This window comes from Grammomys surdaster, unplaced genomic scaffold, assembly GCF_004785775.1.
Source record: "Grammomys surdaster isolate TR1022 unplaced genomic scaffold, NIH_TR_1.0 193, whole genome shotgun sequence".
In the NCBI taxonomy this organism is placed as follows: Eukaryota; Metazoa; Chordata; class Mammalia; order Rodentia; family Muridae; genus Grammomys; species Grammomys surdaster.
Window position 1 is genome coordinate 12,553,521 of NW_021604638.1, and position 24,608 is coordinate 12,578,128.

The 24,608-nt window shown below is 41.0% G+C and overlaps 1 protein-coding gene across 1 annotated transcript in view; it reads left to right on the plus strand.

The window, feature by feature from the left end:
• LOC114623086 (receptor-type tyrosine-protein phosphatase T-like) overlaps positions 1–24,608 on the plus strand; it is a gene marked incomplete at its 3' end in the record, with an annotated part of 676,953 nt that overhangs the window by 297,380 nt on the left and 354,965 nt on the right. Inside the window, exon 7 of the mRNA XM_028769777.1 lies at positions 23,677–23,970. Within this exon, the coding sequence (XP_028625610.1) occupies positions 23,677–23,970 (294 nt within the window). The remainder of the gene's footprint in view (positions 1–23,676; positions 23,971–24,608) is intronic.

Sequence of the window (24,608 nt, forward strand, 5' to 3'; positions counted from 1 at the left end):
TTGATGGTTGACTGTAACTAAACTTAGGTATTCTGCAAGAGCAGTAAGTACTTCTAACCCCTGAACCATTTGTCCAGTTCCAACCATAAGTTTTTTAATAGGATTTTCAGTCCCAGTTATGAATTTCTTTTTGTGGAAATGGCCTCAAATAGAGTCAGAGTGGTTTGTTATATCGATAACTGTGCCTCTATTGTACTTGCCTGGCAATTTGGTATTTGTGTTAGTTTGGTTTCTGTTGCTATGATAAAACACTGACTGAAACTGACTTAGGGAAGAAAGGGTTTATTATATCTTACAGATTGGAGTCCATCATCAAAAGAAATCAGGACCAGAATTCAGTCAGGAACTTGGAGGCAGCAACTGAAGCAGAGGCTATGGAGCAACACTGTTCACTGTTGATTTCTCCTGCCTTGCTCGACTTGCTTTAATATTCAAGGCAACCTCCTGCCAGAGGTGCCACTCCCTCCAGTGGGCTGGGCCTTCCCATATCAGTCATTAACCAATACAATGCCCACAGACTTGCCTACAGACTAATCTGATGGAGGCAATTCCTTAGTTGAGGTTCTCTCTTCCCAGGTGATGTTAATTTGTGTCAAGTTGACAAATAACCCACACAAGATTGCAGCTGATAGGGTCAGAACTAAGTGAGACTGCCAATGCTTTTCATCCTATTTCTCTATTTATAGTCAGTACCATATTTTCTTAACCACTAGAGCTTGATAGCAAGTCTTGATATTGATCCTAAAATATAAACTTTCCAGCTTTTCCTTTTCTCAATATTATTTGGAGTATTTTAAGCCTTTTCCATTTTTATATAAACGTCAGAATTCATTTGTCAAATTTTCCATGAAACTAGTATAAGCAAAAAGATCCTATGTAGTTCAAATCTAGGTAATGTACAACTTTACGATATTCACTCTTCCAGTTCACCAACATGGAATTTTATTCTTATTTAACATTTAAAACATATTTCAGTAATGTTATATAGCTTCAAGTATAGACAAACACATGAATATATACAAACGTAAATGCATAGATACATATACATAAGTACATTATTAGGTATCTTTGTTGAAGCTTTATCTTACTGTTGAAGCATAACACAATGAAATAAGTGATAGTTATGCCAGATGAATATCTCAAATTTCCTGCAAGTACACATTCACAAAACTGTGAGAATATGGTCATAAACATTTTCAGTACTCTATATACCTCATGCTGCTTCTGAGTCAGTTACCTCTACCCAAAGTGAGCATTATTACATTGTCTGTTATTCAGTAAATCGTTTCTTTTATGTTTCTTTTTATAACATTTATAATGTTCTACAGATATTAATATATGGAACCTTGCTAAAATATTTTTGCTAATCATATTTTGAGATTTCCTGGGGAGGGGTTTCTACATATACAACTCTGCAGTCTATGAATAAGGAAACAATCTTATTTGCTTTCCAATGTCTATGTCTCCTTCTTGTTTCATTGCACTGGCTAGAACATCCAGTAGAAATGGCATAGTTAAGGGAAAACCTTAGGTAATGTACTGTCAGTGATGAGCTGAGACTTCTGTTTTATACATCTTTTACCACAGTAAGGGACTTCTCTCCTATGACTAATTGCTAAGAGCTTTATTATACATGAATGGATGTTGGTTTTCATCAAATATTTTCTTGGCCTCTTTTTGAATGATTGAATCAATGTTTGGAATATTTCCTGCATGTATACAAGGTATCTTTGTTATACCCAACCTACCCCACTCTCAGCTTCCACCACCTTGTAAAACATAGTAGCCTCAGGTTCATGTCTTTTTTTTTTTTTTTAAAAAAAAACAACCTAAGTCAAATTAGTACTTCTCATAATTATTGGATCGTCCACTGGGACATGGGCAAGCTACCAGTGGCTACCACAGCCCAAAGTAAAATGACCCTTCCTTCCTCAACAGCCATCAATTGTCATGAGCTCCTCAGCTAGGAGCGTGGCATCTGATACCCCTCACCATTCTTGGTTAGCTCTTGATCACATGGAGATCTTGTATGGGTAACTGCCACTGTGGCGAGCTCCTTTATGTAATATCCACTTCACATCCAGAGGCCTTTTTCAACACCCCTCTTCTCTCTCTGTCTTTTACATCTTTTCTCCCTGCTCCTCCACCACTCTGTCTTTTACATCTTTTCTCTCCACTTCTTCAGTGATTGTGTGGTTTTCCTCTGACAGATTTTCTGGTATTAAGCAATCTTGTTTTCCTGGTATAAAAATTAACATGATCATGATCTGTTCTCCATTTTACAAATCAAGTGATTTTGGGTGGTGTGTGTGTGTGTGTGTGTGTGTGTGTGTAGGGTATCATTTCCATGCTTATAAGAGATGGGCCTTCTAGTTACTTTTTGTGTGATACCCTTCTAAGAGTTGATATTTATCCTGGACTTCCCAAATCAATTTGGAAGTATATTATCTCTTCATATTTCTAGAAAGTATTTGCATGAAGATAGAATTTCATCTTTTATATTTTTTTAATGAAATCTTTTATGTGGATAAAAATTTGAAAATAACTTCCCTGTATCATCATGTTGAATTTCTTCTACAGAGTTGTTCCAGGTTGTTTTTTACGACTCTATTGAAGCCAGTGCATATCTCTTTGAGTTCATTGTGTCTATGTTCAAGAAGTACTTAGATTCTCTGTTAGGAATATCGAGACTATTGAAGGATTGTGAACACTGGATTTGCATGGAGCTGAAGAAGAAAGACTGTGGAAGATGTTAGCATGAAGTCATCATTTCTTCTCTTGGAGCCCAAATCATCCACCTGCTTAGGTTAGAGTGATGGGGGATGAGACTGCAGTCATAAGACTTTGCAGAGTTTTGCATAATTCTTTTGTTTGGAAACCTTTGTGATGTGAGCAGTTGCTGGCTTTTCTCTCCTGGCAGAATATGGCAGAGTACAGAGTCAGCCCTATAGGGATGAGAGGAGATTTGGAAGAAGCTAATTTTTCAGTTCCTTTACATAAAGGGGGCAATCATCTCTTAAACTCTCCATGCAAACTGAGCAGGCTATGTAGATAAGCTTCTTAATCCATCTGGACACCCCTTCCTGACACTTCAGTCAAATCTATACTTTTAGTCACTTCTAGCCATTTCAGCAGCTTAGAGACTAATTATGCATCTCCCCCTTGCACATAGGGATAGACCAAGGAGAGAAATTTGCAAAATAACAATATCTCTAAAGCCCCATCCCCCCTTCTGTGTAAGCCTTTCTCTCTGTGTCTGGTAGCATAGCAACTGACGAAGCCTCCTGGTCTCTAGTTGCTCTAGATTGCATGTGTCTTCCCTTGCTCTCTGCATCTCCTTTTCATTGGGTTTTCTCAGACTTATTCTAGTGTGACAGCATCAACTTTTCTCCTGATTCTTGTTGACTGTGAATCACAGATCCTTGTGGGAGAGAAGTTGTTTCTCCATTCATGGACCTGAATTTGACATTTTCAGTTCAGTCCAAGATGCTTTGAGTATACAGATGCTCAGACTATAGACCTCAAGAGGCTTAGGATCCTGTGCTAGATGGCCAATTCTCTCCATCTTTGGAATGGCGAGAAAAACCACTGTAGGAAAAAAGGCCATCAGCTTTGTCAGGTTTTTGTCATTTACATTTGATCTTCACTAAGATCTACCAAGAAGTAGGCTCTGTTGTCTCAGTTTTTCATAGGAGGAACCCAAGGTCCAAGGAAATCATGTAAGTTTCCCAAAGTGACATAACTAAGCAATAGTGATAGCAAGCCAACCTCTGTTTGACCCAATGATCATTCATTCCTTTAATTCTCCACACTGCCATTTGAATTGCAAAGAAATTACACACAGGACATTGGGCATAGAGTAGAAGAGCTATCACAGAGCATAGAATGAATACTGGGATGGAAAGTGGAAAAATACCAGCTAATATAAACCACATAAGCATTGTAGAAGTCAAGGAAAACTGTGTAGGAACCCAGGAGGACTCTTGAAACATATTCTTGTATCAGTTCCCTCTCCTTTGCTTCTTTTATCCAATCAGTGGCCACATGTTATCTCCATTTAGTCTCTTGAACCTGCATCTTGTTCCTCTCACTCAGTGTGTCCAATTTCAGGACATTCATATTCCTCAGTCCTCTTCATTTCTTCCCTCCATAACTGGCAACTGATACTGACTTCCTTATTGATCGTCAAGTCTAATTTCCTTCCCTCAGATCTTTTCTCTACCTCACATTCAAAAGGGTTGACCCAGAGGAATAGGCACCTGTGTTATACCAGTGCTTACAAAGCCTTGCTATGATGAATACTCTACTTGGTTCCCATTGACCTCTCTGTTTTAGATTTTGCTGTCTCCTCATATCTCCTGGATTTCTGCAGGATATGCAGCTCGAGAGTAGCCTAGACTTAGCTAAGAGGAACCCACTTTATTCCTGTACCTCCTAAAGTCTCTGCTTACAAAAATGCACTCATGGCTTGAATTCACTGAAAAGCCCTCTATGACTTTCTCCCTCTGATCTTGGCATCTTTGCTTGTATTAATAGCTTGTCTCTACTGTAAGAACTGGCCATAGACTTTGTACTCTAAATCATATATGTTTCTTATCTATGGTACCAGAAGTTAGATGTCTACAACTCCGTTGGACTGTCTTCATTTTACTCACAGAAGTATTTATTTTCTGACTTTTTCTAGAGGTTTCTAGAGGTCACTAGAGGTCAGATCCTTGTGGGACAAAAGTTGTTTCTTCATTCATGGACATGAATTTCATGCTTTCAATTCAGTCAAAGATGCTTTGAGTATCCAGATGCTCAGACTATAGAATTCAGGAGGCTTGAGAGCCTGAGCTAGATGGCCATTGCTGGAAAGGGCTTTGGCCTTTCTATCTATCTATCTATCTGTCTGTCTGTCTATCTATCTATCTATCTATCTATCTATCTATCTATCTATCTATCTATCCATCTATCTAATAAGGTCTCTGTTCCTGTCTTCTAAGTTATAGAGAAACGTCTTTCAATGTGCAATTCTTTTTCCTATCTTCTTCACTTAAAATGACTGTAGAGGATTATGCTGAGCCCACCTGAACAAACCAGGGTACTAGAGTCAATGTCTATGTGTCTATCACATTGACAGAGTTCCTTTGGTTCTATAAATTTGGAAATAAGACTTGCACGTTGTTTAAGGGATCTTTTTCTGTGTGTCACAATCCCCTGTAAGCCAGTATAGTCCTGGTCCTACAAACCACCATCCATTGTATAATTTCATTTTTATTCCACCAGGTTTAAATTTGTTATACTCAGTACTCTCTGGTTCCTCTCAAGAGTCAATAGTGATTTGCTTCAATCTATTTTCCTGAGAACAAGTAGATTTGGTTTTTAGTAATTGTTTGTTGAATAAAAATGTTTATCTGCTCAGCTCTTACCTATCTGTCTTGTTCTGTGGCTTCTCAGAGAGTTAGAACAATCGGAAAGTTTGGTGAATCAGTTAAAATCATAAATTCTAGGACAGTGAGATGGCTCAGCAGGAAAATATACTTGCCACCAAGACTGTCTACTGACTGGGTCAGTCCCTGGGACTGGTTTGGTCAAGTTTTAGAAAAGTTTGGTTTCTGGAGTCTACATGGTAGAAGAAGAGAACTAACTCCTGAAAGCTGCCCATTGACTTGCACATGTGAGCAATACATAGAAACGTAACTATAAAAACCACCACAAAAATCTAGAGCAAGGCAATCTGGGTATCTTGGATTTACCATGTACTAACTACATGGGCTTGGACAAATTACTTATCTTGTGTGCCTTGACTTCTTGATGTAGAAAATGAAAATGATTATAAAATCTAGCTTTGTTATGTAGGGGTTAGCAAACCGCAGACTACACAAGGTGTTTTAGAGAACTTTTATTGATGGTGGAGTTTTAAATACATGTTAGAAGGCTAACAAAGCAAAATTTAGATGCTATAGTAGCCCAAAAATGACAGGGAGCAGTTGCTACATCTAGGTCTTGGCCACCAAAAGGGAATAAGTGTTTCTATGGGGACTAGAATTCTGGAAAAGGAGCCCTGGAGAGCAAGTTTCTGGAACCTCCAAAGGTGGAGTGCAAGTCAATAGTACATAAGCAGTAAGGGCATGACCTGGATTCTGCTGATACTTCCGGCAAGATGCTATGCTATGGTTGCACTGAAGACTGGAATAAATGAAAGCTCAGAATGCTGCTGCCTCTTGCTGCACCATCAATGAGACACGAAAGGAGCATCTTCATCCTTTGTTTAGCTCCCTCTAGAGCATTGGTTCTCAACCTGTGTGTCACGATCCCTTTGGAGGTTGCATATCAGATATCCTGAGCACCAAATATTTACATTATGATTCATAACAGTAGCAAAATTACAGGTATAAAGTAGTAACAACATACTTTTATGTTTCATGGTTGCCACAACATGAGGACCTGTGTTAAAGAGTCATAGCATTAGGAAGTTTGAGAAATTCAAAAATCTTCTATTAATAGGCATCTGGATGTATGATTTGCGAGGTTCTATTCCAGAGTCAGAGAGCTGATCATTACAAAGGAGCCAAAAGACCAGAGATGAATGACAGGTACATTCCTTTAGTTTCCTTATCTTTAAAATGCACCTAAAATAGTATTTACCTTATGATATGGTACAAGGAAAGAATGGGTTTATATAAGTAAACCTTGGACTAGAAACTGATACATAACACTAGGAGATTATTAGTTGTTCTTGCCCTGCAGTATGTCTCAAAGTGTCACATGGGTGTATAGTCGAGTATCTCTGGAACTCAGAGATTCAAACTCACTAAGATGTGAGTTCTACTCACTCATCTCTCTACAAGGCTGCTGGGCAAAAGTGGGGCAGAAAGACAAAAAGATGCTTGTCACATGACCCCTACTGCTCTGAGACAAGATGCCTCTGCAGAGTGGCCCTTGATTGCAAAACTTGACAATCCTAGGTCTCCTAGGTCCTCCTCTGAGGGAGACAGCCTCTTGATTCATGCGTTCCGAAGACTTCTGATTAGCAAGTAAGTTTTAAAAAGGCTCTTCTAGCATAATTATTCTGCTCTTAATTTTGGGAAATGGCCCAGCAAAGAGTAATCTTGAAAATTATGAGGCACTGAGGGACAAAGAGGAGCCAGGGGCAGACAAGAGGATTGCAGATCATAAAATCTCATCTGGTGCTAAGTTGTTACTGAATTATGCATTTGTAAATGACTTCATAGGTTTCACTGTGACTCTGTTAAATAGACTGAGGCTGGCTCCTGAATGTATTTATGTGTGAAAATTTATTAAAAAACACTGAGATATTGCCTTTGATTCTCTATAGAGACGTAGGAAGGAGGATTTGTTGGGATCCTTCTGTTCTATGGGGTTAGAAAACTGGGAGCACTGTACTGACTAGCTCACTGGTAGGTAGGCAGATATACTGATAACAGATAATATGGCATCCATTTTATGTGCTAAGAGTGGCCTATTTGTTTTAAATATATTGGTTTGTTTAATCCTCATGGCATTTCCTGTAAGGAAAGTAACATTGTTAATCTATTTTATAAATGAACAATTTGATTATTTTTTGTGGCTTTATTGTTGCTCTTTACAGGTTTTGTTTATTTTTGACAAGATTTCACATCGCCCAGGCTGGCCTCAAACTTGCTAAATAGTCAAGGAAGACATTGAACTTCTGATCCTTCTGTTTCTACCTTCTAAGTTCAGGGATATAGGCATGAACCACCACTCTTAGTCCCTGTGATGCTTGGATTGACTGTCCCTAGAGCTTTGTGTACACTAAACAAATGTTCTATCAACTGAGCTACATCTTCAGCTCAAATGGGGAATTTGAGATATAGATATTAAGTAATATGCCATGGTTTTTATAATAATTTAAATTAGATTTCTCTCAAAACAAACTGTGAGAGATTTTTACAAGTAGTTGGTCTAACAGTTGAGAGGAATTCTAGTGGGGATAGGGAGGTAAGTCGGAGAACGAAGTACCCTGAAGGGCAAATTCAGGATTTTGTAATCTTGCTATGTCTCTGATGATTAGTGGTTTGAATATGCTTGGTGCAGGGAATGACACTATTAGGAGGTGTGGCCTTGTTGGGAATATGTGTGGCCTTGTTGGAGGAAGTACATCGCTGTGGAGGTGGGCTTTGAAATCCTCCTAGTCACTTGGGAGATAGTCTGCTCCTGGCTTCCTTTGGATGAAGATATATAACTCTCAGCTTCTCCAGCATCATGCCTGCCTGGTTGCTGCTGTGCTTCCTGACATGATGATAATGGACTGAACCTGTAATCCAGTCCTAATTAACTGTTGTCTTTTTTAAGAGTTGCCTTGCTCATGGTGTCTCTTCTCAGCAATGAAAACCCTAACTATGACAGTGTCACTAGGGGTTATCTAAGAGCTAGGAAACTCATTACACTATCTTACTACTTAAAAGAGACAGCAAACTAGGATATCTACTCTCATCCTTCTTGGGTGAAGGTTGTCCCTGGGAGTGTAATATCTAGTCTTGGCATATCTCATCTGCCTTGCCATGGTCCCCACATAATCCTGTGACATTATCCTAGAGGGAACCTAGGTGCTAGAGGTGGGATGTCTATAGTGTGTAGAGGTGCTAAGCACTAAGGAATCTGGCTGGGCACCACCAATATCTATGGCATATGGCTAAAAACAGTAGAGCTGGGATTCAAAGTAATTCAATTCTGATTACAGCTTAAACAGCCAAATAAGAGATATTCAAATAACATCTTATAGTTTGGTTATAAAATACCCCACTCCAAGACTCATATTTAGAATACTTGATCCAAAACTGGTAGCACTATTTAGAAAGGCCATGCTGCATTTAGGAGGTGTGTTTAGTAGGCAGAAGTGGGTTGGTCTTTGATGGTTATACCCTGCCACCAGTTCCTACCAGTTTTTGTTTGCTTCCCAGTCTACTGTAGTGTGAACAACCTCCACTATCCACTCCTTCTTTCAGGAACTGAACTGAGCTGCTGTGCTCTGCCTTTCTCAACATGATGCACTGCAACCCTCTGACTCATGAGTTAAAATAAACCCTTCCTTCTTCAGGTATTCTGTCAGGTATCTTGGTCACATCTATGCAAAAGTGTAGTTGATACACATAATGATGATAATACAAGAGTGAGAAGATCATAACAAGAGATGGCATAGAATCCTAAGACAGCTCCCATCCTGAAATATGTAAAGACTACCACACTGGGGAGGAGGAAAATTCAAGAATGCCTATATTATGCCCTTAGGACTTGAAGTCTCAGATCAAAGTAGCATGGTTCATGTTCTGAACATCTTATGGTATAGTGAAACAGCCTCACTCTGATAATCTATATAAAGATATAGAAATTCTGCAATAGACAGGTATCCCAAATGGGGGATACTCCCTGATGTAGCTATAGAATTTTCCATTAGTGCACACACTAAATCTTTATCCAGACCAGAACACCCATCTCTGTCATGTCAGCTGAAACCTCATATCTGCCTCTTGCAGTAAGTTGAGTGATAGTCTCTTCAAAGTCTTGTTCTTCCTGGAAACTCAGATTGCTAATATATTTGGAAATAGATTGTTCTAAGTTATGATTTATGTGAAAATGAGTTCATACTGAAGAAGAGAGAGTAGCCTATACTGGTTGACTTTTGTCAACTTAACACAACATAGACATATCTGAAAGTGGGAGGAAATGCCTCTATAAGTTGGATCTATACTCAAGTCTGTAGGGCATTATTTTGATTGATGTTTGAGAGCCCATGAAGAACAAGCCAATGCATAGCGTTCCTGCATGGATTCTGCACTAGTTCTTGTCTCTAGGTTCCTGCCTTGAGTTCCTTTCCTGACTTCCCTTTTCAGTAGACTATAAGCAAAATAAATTCTTTCTTCTCCAAGATGATTTTGGTCATGGTGTTTTATCACAGCAATAGAAACCCTAACTATGACAGACATTGATCTAATATGAACTAAGTTTTCATACAAAGAAGGAAATTTTAGTAAAAATCCCAGCCACATGAGAACATCATTTAAAGACAGGGCAGAGGGAGGTAAAATGCATGTACAAAGCAGAGAAGCTCATACTGTTGACATGACATGTGAGACTTGGAGAGGTGAGCGAGGAGTCTTCCCTACAGCCTCTCAAGGGAAAATGGTCCTGTTGACAACTTGATGACACATGTCTAGCTTTGGGAACTGCAAGTTGATAAATGACAGTCATTTTCAGCTGCCTACTTTGTGCCCTATTGTTTCAGAAGGTCCCAGCAAATTAGTATTCCCTGTCACAAGCTAAGTACATTTAGCTACATGGGAACTGCATTGCTGGGAAATTGAGGAAGATAGTGACACCTATGCATCTAGGGAGACTGACTAATTAATACTTTGTAATTTTGGTGTCTTTGCCTAAAACTGATATCGCTCGTATTGAGAACTCCTGTAAGACTAGGCTGAAGCTAGTCTGCCATCAAAATCACATTCTTATTTAGCACCATTGCTTCCTGTATCCTGCATCCTGAGAATTCGTCTCTTTTGCTTCTTTGGAAATCTTGTCTCAGGCTCTGCCTCTCACAATCTAGGCTAAGATAGCAGAAAGCACAGAGAACAAAGTATATAAGGATTAGAGCATCCAGGAGGGCACTCCACAGGAGAGCTACATTTTCAAGGACAGGAAAAAGTGAGTTAGCTGGAGAAACGGAAGAGGGATCTAGCAGAGAGAAGAGTACACACAAAAAGATGTCTCCTGCCATTTCTTATCAATGGTGTGTGAAGTTAAGAGGACAAGGGTAACTTAACGAACCTAGAGATCTAGAGAGAATTGTCCTCTTAGAGTCCATGTGTGTGCTTTCTCAGTATAAAGACTATAGAGGCTGGAGAGATGGCTCAGAAGTTAATAACATATAATGTTCTTGCAAAGAATCCAAGTTAGGTTCCCAGCATCAGGTAGTTTAGAACCACCTGCTCCAGAGGAATGAATGCTTCTGAACTCCATAGGCACCTACACTCACCTACACACAGACACACACATAAGCACATGTACGTGTATTTACTCACATAGTGAATGAAAATAAATCTTTTAAAAGCTTTACTGCTTGTATGGTCCCTAGACATCTTCAAGCTGAGTTATGGGCACATATTGGGGTCCTCTTTTTCAGGCATGTGAAACAATAAGTTCCTATGTACCTTCTGCATCCACAACTCCATAACTATTGGCTCCTGTGAATCTGGTGTGGGGTAGTTCTGGATCTGACTTCTCTTCTTCATCATCTTCTGTACCCTAGGCAGGATCACTTGACCCTTCTCAACACTGACAATACTGATAGACTTGTCTGTAATCTTCCTTGGATGGAATCCTGGTTCCTTCTTGTAATTATGTTCAACTGATCATCTTAAACCTTAGATTTCTTGGTGGAGTTATTTCACTTGTAAAATGGGAATGACATCACCATCTGGAGAAACGATTTTAATGCCCTGAGCCTAGTGCTGGATGCATAGAACGTCATCCGTGAATACACCCATCTTATATTATTCACAATATATGAAGCTGAAACAGAAGTGTATTTACATAGTACACAGAAAGAGATGGTTCAGTACTGGGGAAAGAGAAGAAGCAGAACACTATTCTGGTTACTACTACCTGTGTGGCATGGGGAGGTTACATTTTATGAAAACCAGAGCCTTGGTATCTATATAATGAGAGAATTCTTGTCTTATTGCATGGACCACTATAGGGAGAAAAATTGCTTTTTAGGTTTTTTCATTTTTTTAATCGTAAGATTATTTGAAAGTCAAGTCTCAACTCAGTGGAAGCCTTTGGACAGGATCGGAAGTAGTCATATCTCTTACTACTACTGAGATATTGGTGGGAAACCTGCAAATGATGTAGCCATGCTTCTTGATTCCTGGTACCTAGATGTTTGGGCAGATGGCAGGAGATGAACCATGGCAAAAGGGCACACCGTGTGAAAGCATGAGATATATAAAACTGTGCTTATATAAACGTGTATCTTTACAATAGCCAACCAGTGCAGGTTTATTAGAAAACATCTGCCCGAGAGACAGGGTTGGGTGGGGGATGGGGAAAGTACCTATTTCCTTCCGGCTATAAAAAGAGAACATCAAGCACTGACAGTTTGGTGTTAGCACTTTGGTTTGTTTTTGTCTTTTCTTGAGACAGTCTCACTTCTACTGACAAGTATAACTTAGAACTTACCATGTCTAGCCTCCACCTTGTAACAGTTTTCCTGTCAATGCCTCCCCAGTCAGTACTGCACATGAAAGCATGTGCTTTCATGTCCAGCTCTCTGGTGTTTTAATAGGCTTAAGTAGTTGGGACTTGGTTTCTTGTCTGAATTAGTTAAATATGTACCTACAAATGTCTGTCTGAGATAGACGTTTTCCCAAAGCACTTGTGGTATCTAATGAAAAGGCTAACATTTTATCATAAAATGGCTTATTAGAAGCACCAGATAAACATGTCTGGAAGGAAGACCTCTCCTGGAACTGTGGGTTCTGTTCAGTCTAGTCTGTCTTAGGGTAGTTTTCTTTCTTTTTAAAACTAAGCTTTTGAGAATTTCATACAGTGTAGTTTGATTATATTCACCACCTAACTGCTCCTCCTAATACCTCCCATGCCCATCCCTGCCTCCTTACCCCACAATCTCATTTTTCTCTTCCCTTTTCCCTTTAAAAATATCCCATCAGTTCTAGTAGGTGCTTCCCATACACTCATGAGTATGGAGCCATCTACTGAAGTGTGGTTGACCTACCGGAAACCACACCCATAAAGAAAACTGACTTGCTCCCAGACACTACCAGTTGTTCATAGCTTCTCAGTCAGGCCAGTGGATTGATGAACCTCTTCCTATTCTGTGCTAGGAAGCTGACTAGCTTGATCTTGTATAGGCAACCATAGCTGCTGTAGGTTCATGAGTACTGAGGTCTTGTCTGGTCTAGAACACAGTTTGCCTCTGGTCCTTCCTCAGCCCTGCTTCTCTTTTGTGATGGTCCCTGAGCACTATGGAGGGAATGTGGGGTTTAGTATTCTATTCTAGACTCTTCTCTTAGAGAGAAATTTCTTGTAGAAGCTAGTCCTCTCATGAAGACTGGTTGCTGGCATATTCAAACGTCACATCCTAGAAACTATGATACTGATCATCTGAAGGCAACACTGATCATCCCAAGATGCGCTAGTGTAAACTATCAAGTCGTTTTCCTTTAGGAACACAGTACTTTGGTGCTTTTTCTGTGTATGAGAGTGCTCTTCTGTTGGATGTGCACAAAGAACCTCTTTTCTGGCTGAAGTTCTGGGCACATTTCTGAGGAGTACTCTTCTCTGCTCTGTGTTCCTAATGCTATCCTTATATTGATGCTTAGAAGGGAAGTCACTTAGGCAGGTGCCTCGGTCCCAATCTCAATTCTTTGAATGACTAATTAATTGACAGTCATCTTGATATCCTTCTTTTCAGAAAAAGAAAAAAAAGTGGATCTTCCCAGTTGTTACTCATATAGTCACTATGATAATAAAACCAAATGGCATTTTAATGCCCTAGGTACACTGACAGGTATGTATGACTGTCCAGTTTGTATACCTCTTACTACTATCACGGGTTATTTTTTACCATTTTTACCTTCCTCATATCCCTGGGTTTCAAATTGAATGGACACAGTGTGGTGATTGACATTTTTAAAAAGCCTTTTCTGTTTTGTTTTTGGTGAATAACTGTTTTTTTTCCTATATATTTGGGATTTTTCTTTAGTCATATATTTCCAGGACATGCATGCCTCTGTGAGCCTAAGCTCAAGCCTCATGTGGGCTCTGGATCCCTCTGTGTTCCTCACAGTCTGAAAACTGGAGACTTTGTTTAAAGTTTTCTTCATCTGTGTTTATAAATGTTGCTTTGTTCCAGTTTTCAGTTTATTTTTCTTTCATATATTAAATCCGGACCACACTTTCCCCTGCCTCCACTCCTCCCAGTACCCTCTGGCCTGACCTCCTCTCTCCCCCAGATCCATTCCTCCTCTGTTTACCTTCAGAAAAGCAAGACCTCCCAGGGATATCAACAGAACATGGCATAGCAAGCTACCAAAAGACTAGGCACAAACCAACATATCAAGTTTGTTTGTTCGTTCCTGTGTTTCCTCTCCAAATTCTTCTATGCCTTTGACAGATACCCACACATGGTTCTCTGCAATATTCCTCCTGATGTCTGTGTCTCCATGTCACTAGGCCAACCTTTTCTTTAAAGAGAATTTATTAACTACTTTCTTACCCACTTAAATGAGATCTAAAATATTTAAGCCTTCACTTTTAAACTTGTAGACAGGTTTTCACTAGGTAATTCACACCAGCCTGGAACCCACTATCCTCCTGCCTCAGCCTTCCAAGTACTGATATAAGTGTGTTTTACCACACCTAGCTAAGACATCAAGTACTTACTCAACTGTGACCCTGTGCTTATTTGATTGGATCAAGAGATGCTCACAATATTAGTAAAGGACACCTCTGGATGCATTTGTGTGGGCATTTCCACATTTCCAGGGAGGTTTAACTACAGAGGGGACCTACACTGAAGGTGAGTGACATCTGTATTGGGTAGCGATCTGTATGGAAAAACAACAAAAAAACAACAAAAAGAAAGGCAGTAATATTTTCTTTGTCTCTCTGTCTGTCTGTCTCTCTGTCTCTGTCTCTGTGTGTGTGTGTGTGTCTGTCTATCTCACCTATCTCTCTCTGTCTCTCTTTCTGTCTCTCTGTCTCTCTCTCTCTCTGTCTCTCTCTGTCTCTCTCTCTCTGTCTCTCTTGTCTCTGTCTCTTCTCCCCTCTTCCTCGCCTGCCCCAATATGTGGTTGCTAATATGATAGGAGTACCTCTGCTCCCTCATGGCCTCCCCTGCCATGATGGAACATCCAGAATCCTTATCTAAAATAAATCTCTCACCTTGAGTTCTTTTGCTCAGTGTTTTATCTTCTTGTCAAAAGTTCAAGATGAGGGACAAAGAATAATTCCAGTGTCACCTGTTGGTATGTTGTGAGTCATCTGACTGTCCTCAGAGACAGCATGGACTCTAGCCAAGGTGAGCATGAGAAATCAGGTCCCACTACTGGCTCTGAAAGGCAGGGAAGACCAGTGAATGCATGGGGGATCCCTGTGGTTTTAGCTGGAAAATTTAAATATTTCTGCAATTTATGTCAGGAAGCAGTTTTCCATTCTAGAGGTGAGAAAACCAACCCCACAATGATCAGGTGAACTTTTTAGAGTCTTGTGTATGGCTAGTGAATGCAGGACAAAAAAAAGACTTGAACTCTGACTGCAGGCTAGCTCCTCTTGAACTCTGGCTGCAGGCTAACTCCCCTTCATCTTTTGGTCCTTAATGCATTATATTATACAGTAGTCTTGCCAAAGCATCAGTTTGATTACTACAGTGACTTTGAGCGTCTTTGCAGATAGGCCAGTGGTCCATGCAACAAAAGTAGTTTTATTGCAGATTTGAAGAACAGAGAGGGTACATGACTCAGTTAAGGGTAGAGGAAAGACACATTAGCTGAAGAGAATAGCATATGTAAAGGTATGAAAGAATGATAGTACAGCAACTTGTCTCCCTGGGTACATATGTATACGAGCTGGTAGACCTATGAAGCGGTACCTCCAGACCACATGACCAGTAAATTGAAGTTAAATGAGAGCTCTGGTAGAGTTAAGAAGACAATGGCATGTGCCAGAGGCCATGTTATCCTTACCTGAACCATATCAAGGTTCCCTGTACTTCTTAGTGACATCCAGTTTTCTTCAGAATGTTTGATTTTTGTCCCAAGCAGACAATGCATATACACGCTGATCCATCTTCAGCTATTTGAAGCACTTTTGCTCTCTGTAGGAATTTCTGGGAGTCAAACTGTTACAAGTGCTCACAGCAGGGAAAAGAAAGACAGAATTGGTCTGAAGATTGCTTCCCCGAGGATGAAGCCGAATTACATTAAGGGGGGTCACAACACCATCTACACACTGAAGGAGAGCTTCGACATCCCGAGGGCAGCTGTAGCCCAGGGTTTGAGGGTGGTTCACAATGTCTTTTTCCTCAGTAGGCTTTGATGTCTAACCAGAGGGGACCAACGCCACTTTCCAAGTCAAGCTATAGCTCCCTAACAGCAGGCTTTTCTCCCCCTTGATCTGATTTCAAACTTTGTGGGCAGAGATGCCATCATGTGTCAATCACTTGTCTTTGCATAGAGGATGCTGGGGACCAGAGAGGGGTTGATTGGGTTATATGCGCAGGAAAGCTCCTAGATGGGCACTCGCTGGGTCTGATCAGCTGAGCACTAGGCATTAGGGAGTCAAGATCAGACAGTTAGAATAGAATTGCTTAGAGATAAATGGCACAGGGTTGGAAGCTCACCTCTTTTTAATAGTAATTTCTTATTTTTAATTATACATATCTCTGTGTGTATGCCTATGTGTGTTTATATGCACTTGAGTTCCGATGCCTTTAGAACCCAGAGTTGCCAGATCCCTGGAGCTGAAGTTACAAGTGACTGTAAGCTCCCCAACATGAGTGCTGGCCATTGGATTCAGGTCCTCTGAAAGAGCAGTATGTGTTCTTAAGTGCTGTGCCTAATCTCTTATAAACCTTTTGGGATTCATTCCAAATAAATTTAGCAACGTGTGTCTCCCTGTGAACATCCTTTCTTCTTTATTGACCAGGAATAGTAATATTTGGGTTTGTGTTTTGTGATTTATAAATGTATTCATCTGTCTGTGTGTCATATATGTGGAATTCAGAAGACAACTTGAGGTATCTGTTTCTCCCTCTACCTTGTTGAGACAGCCCATTTTATGCTGCTGCATTGCTGAGCTACATCCTCCATGCTGGCCCAAGAGCATCCAAGCAATTCTCCTGTGTCTGCCTCCCATCTTGCTATAGGAGTTCAGGGATTAAAGAACTAAGACGTGGTGTTTGGTGTTTTAACATGAATTCTGTAGATTGAACGAAAGTCTTCCAGCTTGTGCTTCAAGAGCTTTGACGGGATGAGTCATCTTGTCAGCTCAGTTTTTTTGTAATACTTAAAGAGACCATTTCCATACACAACGGTGGCTGTGTTTTAAAGTCTTTTTTCATGAGTGTTGCTGTGCTGGTTAGCAGTTTGTCAATTTGACACAAGCTAGGGTCATCTGGGAAGAGGGAACATTAACTGAGAACAGGCCTCCCTCCATCAGACTAGTCTGTGGGCATGTCTCTGGGGCATGTTCTTGGCTAATGATTGGTGTGGGAGGGCCCAGCCCACTGTGGGTGGTATCATTTCTGTGCAGGTGGTCCTAGGTTCTATAAAAAAGAACAGACTGAGTGAGCCACTGGGAGCAAGCCAGGAAGCAGCTTCGCTTCATGGTTCCTTCCTTGAGCTTTTGCTTTGATGCCTCAGCGATGGTCTGGAACTTTCAAGGTGAAATCATTTGCTTTTCTTTTCCATGTTCCTTTCAGTCATGGTCTTTATCACAGCAATAGAAAGAAAACTAGGACAGTTATGTAACTCTATTCAAGGCACAGAAAATTTCCAAACTCCAGAAGTTTTCCTTGTGGCCCCTTCTACCCAGTCAGCCCACCAGAGGGAATCATATTCTCATTTCCATTATTTAATTGCCTGAATCAACCCACAGAACACTCCAGCATCTCAGGAACATTTGTAGAATGAGGGCTTGAAATACACAGTTTTAGTTCTTGACTGGACTAGACTTGAGTGACTTGCACCTAAGCAATACAGATTTAGGGGACCCCCAGGAATGTCTGAACCCTAATAGTCTTCTCCCTTAAACTTCTCCTGGGAGACCTTACCTGATCAATAGCCTGTCCTTCACAGGCTGTCACCTGCAGTATGACTCACACCACAGTTTGTCATTGTTGCTTTTCTCAGCTGTGATACTCTCTAACTCCATGGCACAGCATCTATGTTTATTGTCACCACTTGATTCCAGGTACAGACTGCTTTCACTGGCAGGGAGATGCACACATAGGTCTATAGAAATTGGGATTTCTCTCACAGAGAACTTCTACCTGCCAAGGTGTTATCTCAAGACCTTAGCAGAGTCCTTGGTGTGAAGAGAGGTGGATTTGAAAACATTTTATTCTTTTTTAGTGATGGAGTCTCATGTATCACAAATTGGTCTTGAACTTATTATGTATCTAAAGATGACCTTAAACTTCTGGCCCTTCTGCCTCTACCTCTTGAGGATATAGGTGTGAGCCATTACATTCAGTATATAAAGTGTTGGGACTTGAAGTCTGGGCTCTGTGTTACGTAAACATGTAACAACCAAGCTACATCTCTAGCCCTGGAAGATGCATTTGTAGAAGTCTACATGCTACATCATGGATATACCTCAGAGTGTGTTGGCTGCATCATTTTCATGGAACCTAGACATTTACACATCCTTGTTCTATGGAAACCTTTGCACACATGTTTTCACTCAAAGGTTGGGAACCTGGGAAACTGGAAATGTTAAAATGTAATCTCACTTCTGGTTATGTTCCCAGCCCCAGTCCATGCAACATTGGGTAGTCATCGAAGTGTAAGATATGGGTATGTGGTTTCTCAGTAGATTCTCTCAAATTTCCTCTATTTTCAATGCATAGACTCATACATGGGTGCAGAAGTTTTATTTTTCATTTATTTTTGTTGCTATAGCAAAATACTTGACAAAACAACCGATGGCGTGGGAAATTTTATTTTGCCCTTTTTTTTAGGGGTGTGCTGTCAATCAGAACAGGAAAGACACAGTGGTGGACCATGAGGCAGCTGGTCACATTGCATCTGTCCTGGGGGAGTAGAGGCATATGAATTCTGCTGCTGCCTAATCACTTTCCTCCCCCTACCCTTCTTAATAAGCTCCAGGAGCCCAGTCCATGGCACAGTGTCACTCACATTCAGGGTAGGTCTTCCCTTAGCCAAACCTCTCTGGAAACCTCCAGATGGATATGCCCAGAAGTATGTCTCATCTCCTGTGTGATTCTAAATCCAGTTAAGTTGCTGAGGAATATTAACTATAATAGAAGGACTCACGAATTTCTGAAATAATGCAAAGAACACTGGGCAGTGAATTTTTCCACATTTCTCTGAAGAACAACTAATTTCTTATTGAAGTTTTAGGGTCTCTGTATTACTCAAAACTAAACACTCCTGGTATACACATTTTTAATGACACTTTGCTTAATTCCATAAATGTGTAAATATAAAATGAGAAAGGGAGGGGCAAGAATCTGGACCTGAGTTCTAATGCTCCACCTGCTCCATTTCCTTTATATATATATCTTGCAGTGCCATCTGAGACTCACTACTCCTCTGGATATCTCTGAGATCTTAGGAGGGTACATCTAAGCTGGACTAGATATCCCTGTGCATCTCTTGCATGTTCTTACTAGAGAGTTCTTCTTAAATATAGAAGAGAATTATGATAAGAATCAATGTAAAACTTTCTATTCATTTAAAATGACATATTGTTTGTTAACAAGAAAGTTCTGTCCCTCACTCCTGCTTCTTTCTCCCTTTAACACGTGTATACATGCCTTCTAAATAATACTAGTTTTAAACCAGCATATCACAAAAAAGAGGAAAATAAAAATATAAAAACCAAAAGCAATTATCTAATGCTTTAAGATACTGAAACACCAGGAAACACTATGCTGAATTTACCTGATCTACTTTTGAGGAGAAAGAGAGACATGGGTATGCCACAATGTCTAGACTGCACTTGAGCTTGTGAACCTGCCATTTGAGATGGGGACATTTATACACTCAAGAGGATGTTTGTTATTGTACTTCTACCTACCATTAGAAATACATGAAAAGAGAGTAAATGTTTAGAAAGATTAATACTGTATTTTCTTTCTGGTGGTCAGAAATTGAAAACTGCTAATGCCTGAAATAGGAGAGCAGTAAACCATGGGAGAAAGTCGATGGAAGAGCTTAATGTAGCCACTGCTCAGCCCCCACAGCATCGGAGTGGGTTGCTCTTCATCCTGTCCAGAGCCGGTCTGTGAATAATTATATTAAGGAATTAGGCAGAGTCATCACGGAGCTACAGAATATCACCCTTGAGGCCTCACTGGAGACTGATGGGAGCTCCTGGGGGTTGATAATGGCAGTCAGAGGCTCTATATATTTAAAATGCACAAAGGATGAGCCCAGAAATTATCTGCCTGCCAACTTAACTTCTCTACCTGGAACAAATTATCCCAAAATCAATTTGCAAACACCTTTGAGATAACAAGGTCTTGAGTAATAACCTCCATGGCTTTGTAAAGAAAAGCACCTAGCTTGACTAATCTGCTTAATTCCTTTCTCTGACCAAATGGCGAGCAATAATAGAGGCAATCTGAAGTTGTCCCTCAAGATGAGCTTCGAGTCACATTGAGACTGTATTGTCCACCCCTGGTTCATAGTAGATTATTCTGCTTCTGGAGAACCTTTTAATGCTAGGTAATTAATTAAAAGCAAAAACACAGAATGAGCTCTCTATCCTAAAGTCTCCCCACTTGAGTCCCAAACTAAACTCAGGCCTTCATTTATACACCTAAGTACCCAGAGACTCTCCATGGTAAAGAGTGCTTAAATAAATCTGCATCTGACCGTTCACCCTATCACCTCAACATTTTGCTGTAGGATTCAAGGACTTGTTCATTCCGCTTGGCAGATAACCCCATTGTTATGAAACACTACCAGACTCAGACAGGAAGGCCTGAAATGATTTGCATAGATGCCTGTGGCAGAATTATTTACCATAGAAGAACTTAGAACAGCCCAAGTGTCCAATAACAGGAGAGTAATTAAGATGATAGCTTGGTAATTATTTGGTACCTAGAACAGACAGTAAATCCCCTATATCCCATAACCAAAACTATGAGGATGTGTCATGTGAGGGAAGCAAAACACATCTACATCTGGCCTGTGTGTCACTGAAACTAGGGGAAACAATGTGAGCACATGAGTAAGAGCTGGATCAGAATCTGCAGAAATGTCCAAGGCTGTTATGTTGGCTGCTAAGAGAGGACATGCTTTCTCTTTCTTTCCTTCTGTGATTATTGCTCCACTTCTGTGTTTGTCACAAATAAAAGTGATGAACAAACCAAGATTGTTTTAGAAAACAAAAACGAAAATGAACAAACAAAATGGGGGGTGGAGGTACTGAAGAGATTTCAGTGGCTAAGAGTACTTCTTGTTCTTGTGGAAAGCTAGTGTGTGGTTCTCAGTGCCCAAGCCATAGCTCCAAGCCTAGGAGATCTGATATTCTCTTCCAGACTTTGCAGGCATCTGCACACACATGTAAATACATACACAGTTATGCACAATCAGAAATAAAATAAATTCTTTGGCTCATGGGTCATATCTCAGAGTCCACATCCCTGAAAAAAGAGTGGCTCTCACTCTCCCTGTGGATATCATATTCCTCAAATAGGAGTGGTATGTTACGAGCTCCTTCCCAATCTGTAATAGGGTTCTGGTTGATCTTGTAGAAGTCCTATAGAAATACTATACATGTGTGAATATTAAATAAAATATTTAAATTTTAAAAGATTTGTTCATTTTATTTTATGTGTATGAGTGCTTAACCTGAGTGTGTGTTTGTGTACCACTTGTGTGCCTGGTGTCCATGGATGTTGGAAGAAGGTGTCAGAGCCATGAAACTGGAGTTACAGATGGTTATGACCCACGATGTGGGTGCTGAGACTGCATCTCAGGTCCTCTTCAAGAGCAAAGAAATGCTGCTACCCACTGAGCTATCTCTCCAGCTCCAAATAAAATAATTTTTCAGAAAATATAATATTTTGAGAAACAAACTGCCACTTGGTAAAGGATGGTGATGCATACTGGTAATCTCTAAATTTGGACGGATGAAGCAAGAGAATCTGGCATTTGAGGCCAGCCTGGGATAGTGAGCCTGAGGCCAGCCTGGTCTACATATGGAGACCCTGCATGGTGTTTATGCATTTCATTCCACTTCACTGCTCTGTGAGTTTGATTAGGTCTGTTTGGTTAAGTATATGCTGCCTAAGTAAGGTGCTATGTACATCAGTTAGTAGGTAACTTGGTATGACCTTTCCTTTGGCTCTTGATTCTTGCTGGGCCCCTACTAGACAAGGAAGCTCTCTGCTGGCAGGAACCTGTCAGGGTGAGGGAGAAGCTGAATTTTTGTTGCACCATCTTTTTCCTATCTGTGTTTATATCATCATCCTCAGAGGTTTCTGCTAGTAGTCTACGGGATCTGCAGGGGAACCAACCAGAAGCCTCCTCCCTGAGAATAAGTTCTCAGAGCTTCCAGAGGTTTCATGCAAGACGCACCACTAGAAAAGCAATTGGTTGTTTCACCGAGCTACCTACCATGACAATTACCAGCATGGCAAGATGTTGTACAATAGTGTCAATCGAGTCTTGGGATTAACTGTCAGCTGTCTGATTGGAGTTAGGGCTCCTTAATGGGAGGAGATATATGACTGGTATTATAACCCTATCTAGCTACCCATGGCTGATGAGATTCTGGACTCCAGTCGCATTTCTAGACCGGTAGAGTGCTAAACTATAATCTGCCTACTTAGCTTTATGCCCACAGATACATGTTACATGTTGCTCTCACACCCTATCAAAGAGAAGTCTTTTTGCAGTAGATGGAGCTGATTGGTTACTATTGCTATGATGAAACACTGTGACAGAAACAACCTGTGGAGAAAGGGGCGTATTTGGCTTACACTTCTACATTGCAGTTCATCAATGAAGAAAGTCAGGACAGGAACTCAAACAAGGCAGGAACCTGGAGGCAGGAGCTGATAGGGCAGGAGAGACCATGGGAGGGTGTTGCTTAGTGGCTTGCTCTCATGGCTTGCTCAATCCACTTTCTTGTAGAACCCAGGACCATCATCCCAGGACTGGCCCTGCCCACAATGGACTGAGCCCTCCCGCAGCAAACACTAATTAAGAAAATGCCTTACAGGCTTACCTGCAGCCTGATTTTTATGGAGGCATTTTCTTAATTGGGGATTCCTCCACTCCAATGACTCTAGCTTGTGTCAAGCTGACATAAAGCGAACGAGCATACCCGCAATTGGCAAAATTCAGAAAGCAATGCAACCCTATTGGTACATCTATCTATAACACAACCCCTACAACTAAGGCTCAGAACAGAACTTGGAAGAGGAGGTTAAAGATTGGAAGAGCCACAGGTTGAAGGCATGTGATGTGAGATGATGTCTTTTGTATATGAGACAGCTGCACCCATGGGATTTCAATAGCATGGTCCTTCAACAAGACCCTCATAATGACAACACCAGAGTATATGGGAAAAATCTAAAAGGCTCCACCCCTAAATGAAGAGCTACAAGCAGGCACTTAGTAGTTGCTGAAGGAGGGAGAATCAGCTCTTGACAGGTAATGAAGGCTCAACCAGTCACCCCTAAACACATATTCACTCAAGTAACAGTAAGTGGGAACACACACACACACACACACACACACACACACACACGCACACGCACACGCACGCACGCACGCACACATGCACAAATGCATGCAAGCACATACTTCACATAGAGGTCAGGGACAACTCTCAGGAATTGGTTTTTTCCTTTCACTGTGTGGGTCCTGCGGATCCAGCTCAAGGTGCCACTTAAGACTGAAATTCCTTTGCTTGCCTCCTTTCTTTCAGAGCCTCCCACGCCCATTGCTCCCCCAGAACTGCTGGCCGTGGGGGCCACCTACCTGTGGATTAAACCAAATGCCAACTCCATTATTGGGGACGGCCCCATCATTCTGAAGGAGGTAGAATACCGCACAACCACAGGCACCTGGGCCGAGACCCACATCGTGGACTCTCCCAACTATAAGCTCTGGCATCTGGACCCTGATGTGGAGTACGAGATCCGGGTGCTGCTCACACGACCAGGCGAGGGGGGCACAGGACCACCAGGACCTCCCCTCACTACCAGGACCAAGTGTGCCGGTAAGGATACCTCCAGATACTGAGCTGTTCTTTTGACTTGTCCTCCTCTTGCCTTTTGGGTATAGGTCATTCCTAGTCTCTCTGATGTAAATCTGCTTCCTTTTATTGAAAAACAATTAAGGGTTTGCTCATACTTGAGAGATTCTCTCAGCTCTGGCTGTGATTCTAAGAACCCTCTGCCTTTGGTTGGTTCATGGAAATACTCATCATGTTGACAGTATTTCTGATGGGACATTGGCTCCATCATGATGAGAAATCCTGGTGCCATTTGCATGTTTCTGAGGGGCCTTAGTTCTGTGTCACTGAGGGATTTTTCTTCTGACTGTCCCTCTCAAATCCCCATGTACACTACATCTCTGCAGGCTTCTGGTTCCATTTGTATATCTAATATGTACAGTTTGTTTGGCCCAGGACCAAACAGACTAGATCTGGTCATTGACCTGGTGGTTCCTGGTTCTAGTTTTATCTCTGAGGAGATCCTACTTCCAGCTATTTATTTATGGCTTCCTGGTTCTGACAGTCTCTCAGAGTTGATTCTGAAATTGTCTTGGTCCCTGAGAACTACTCAACTCCAAATACTCTAGGGGATGCTGGTTTCTGCCACTAGAGGCCTTTGGATTCTCCTTTAACTCTGGGTT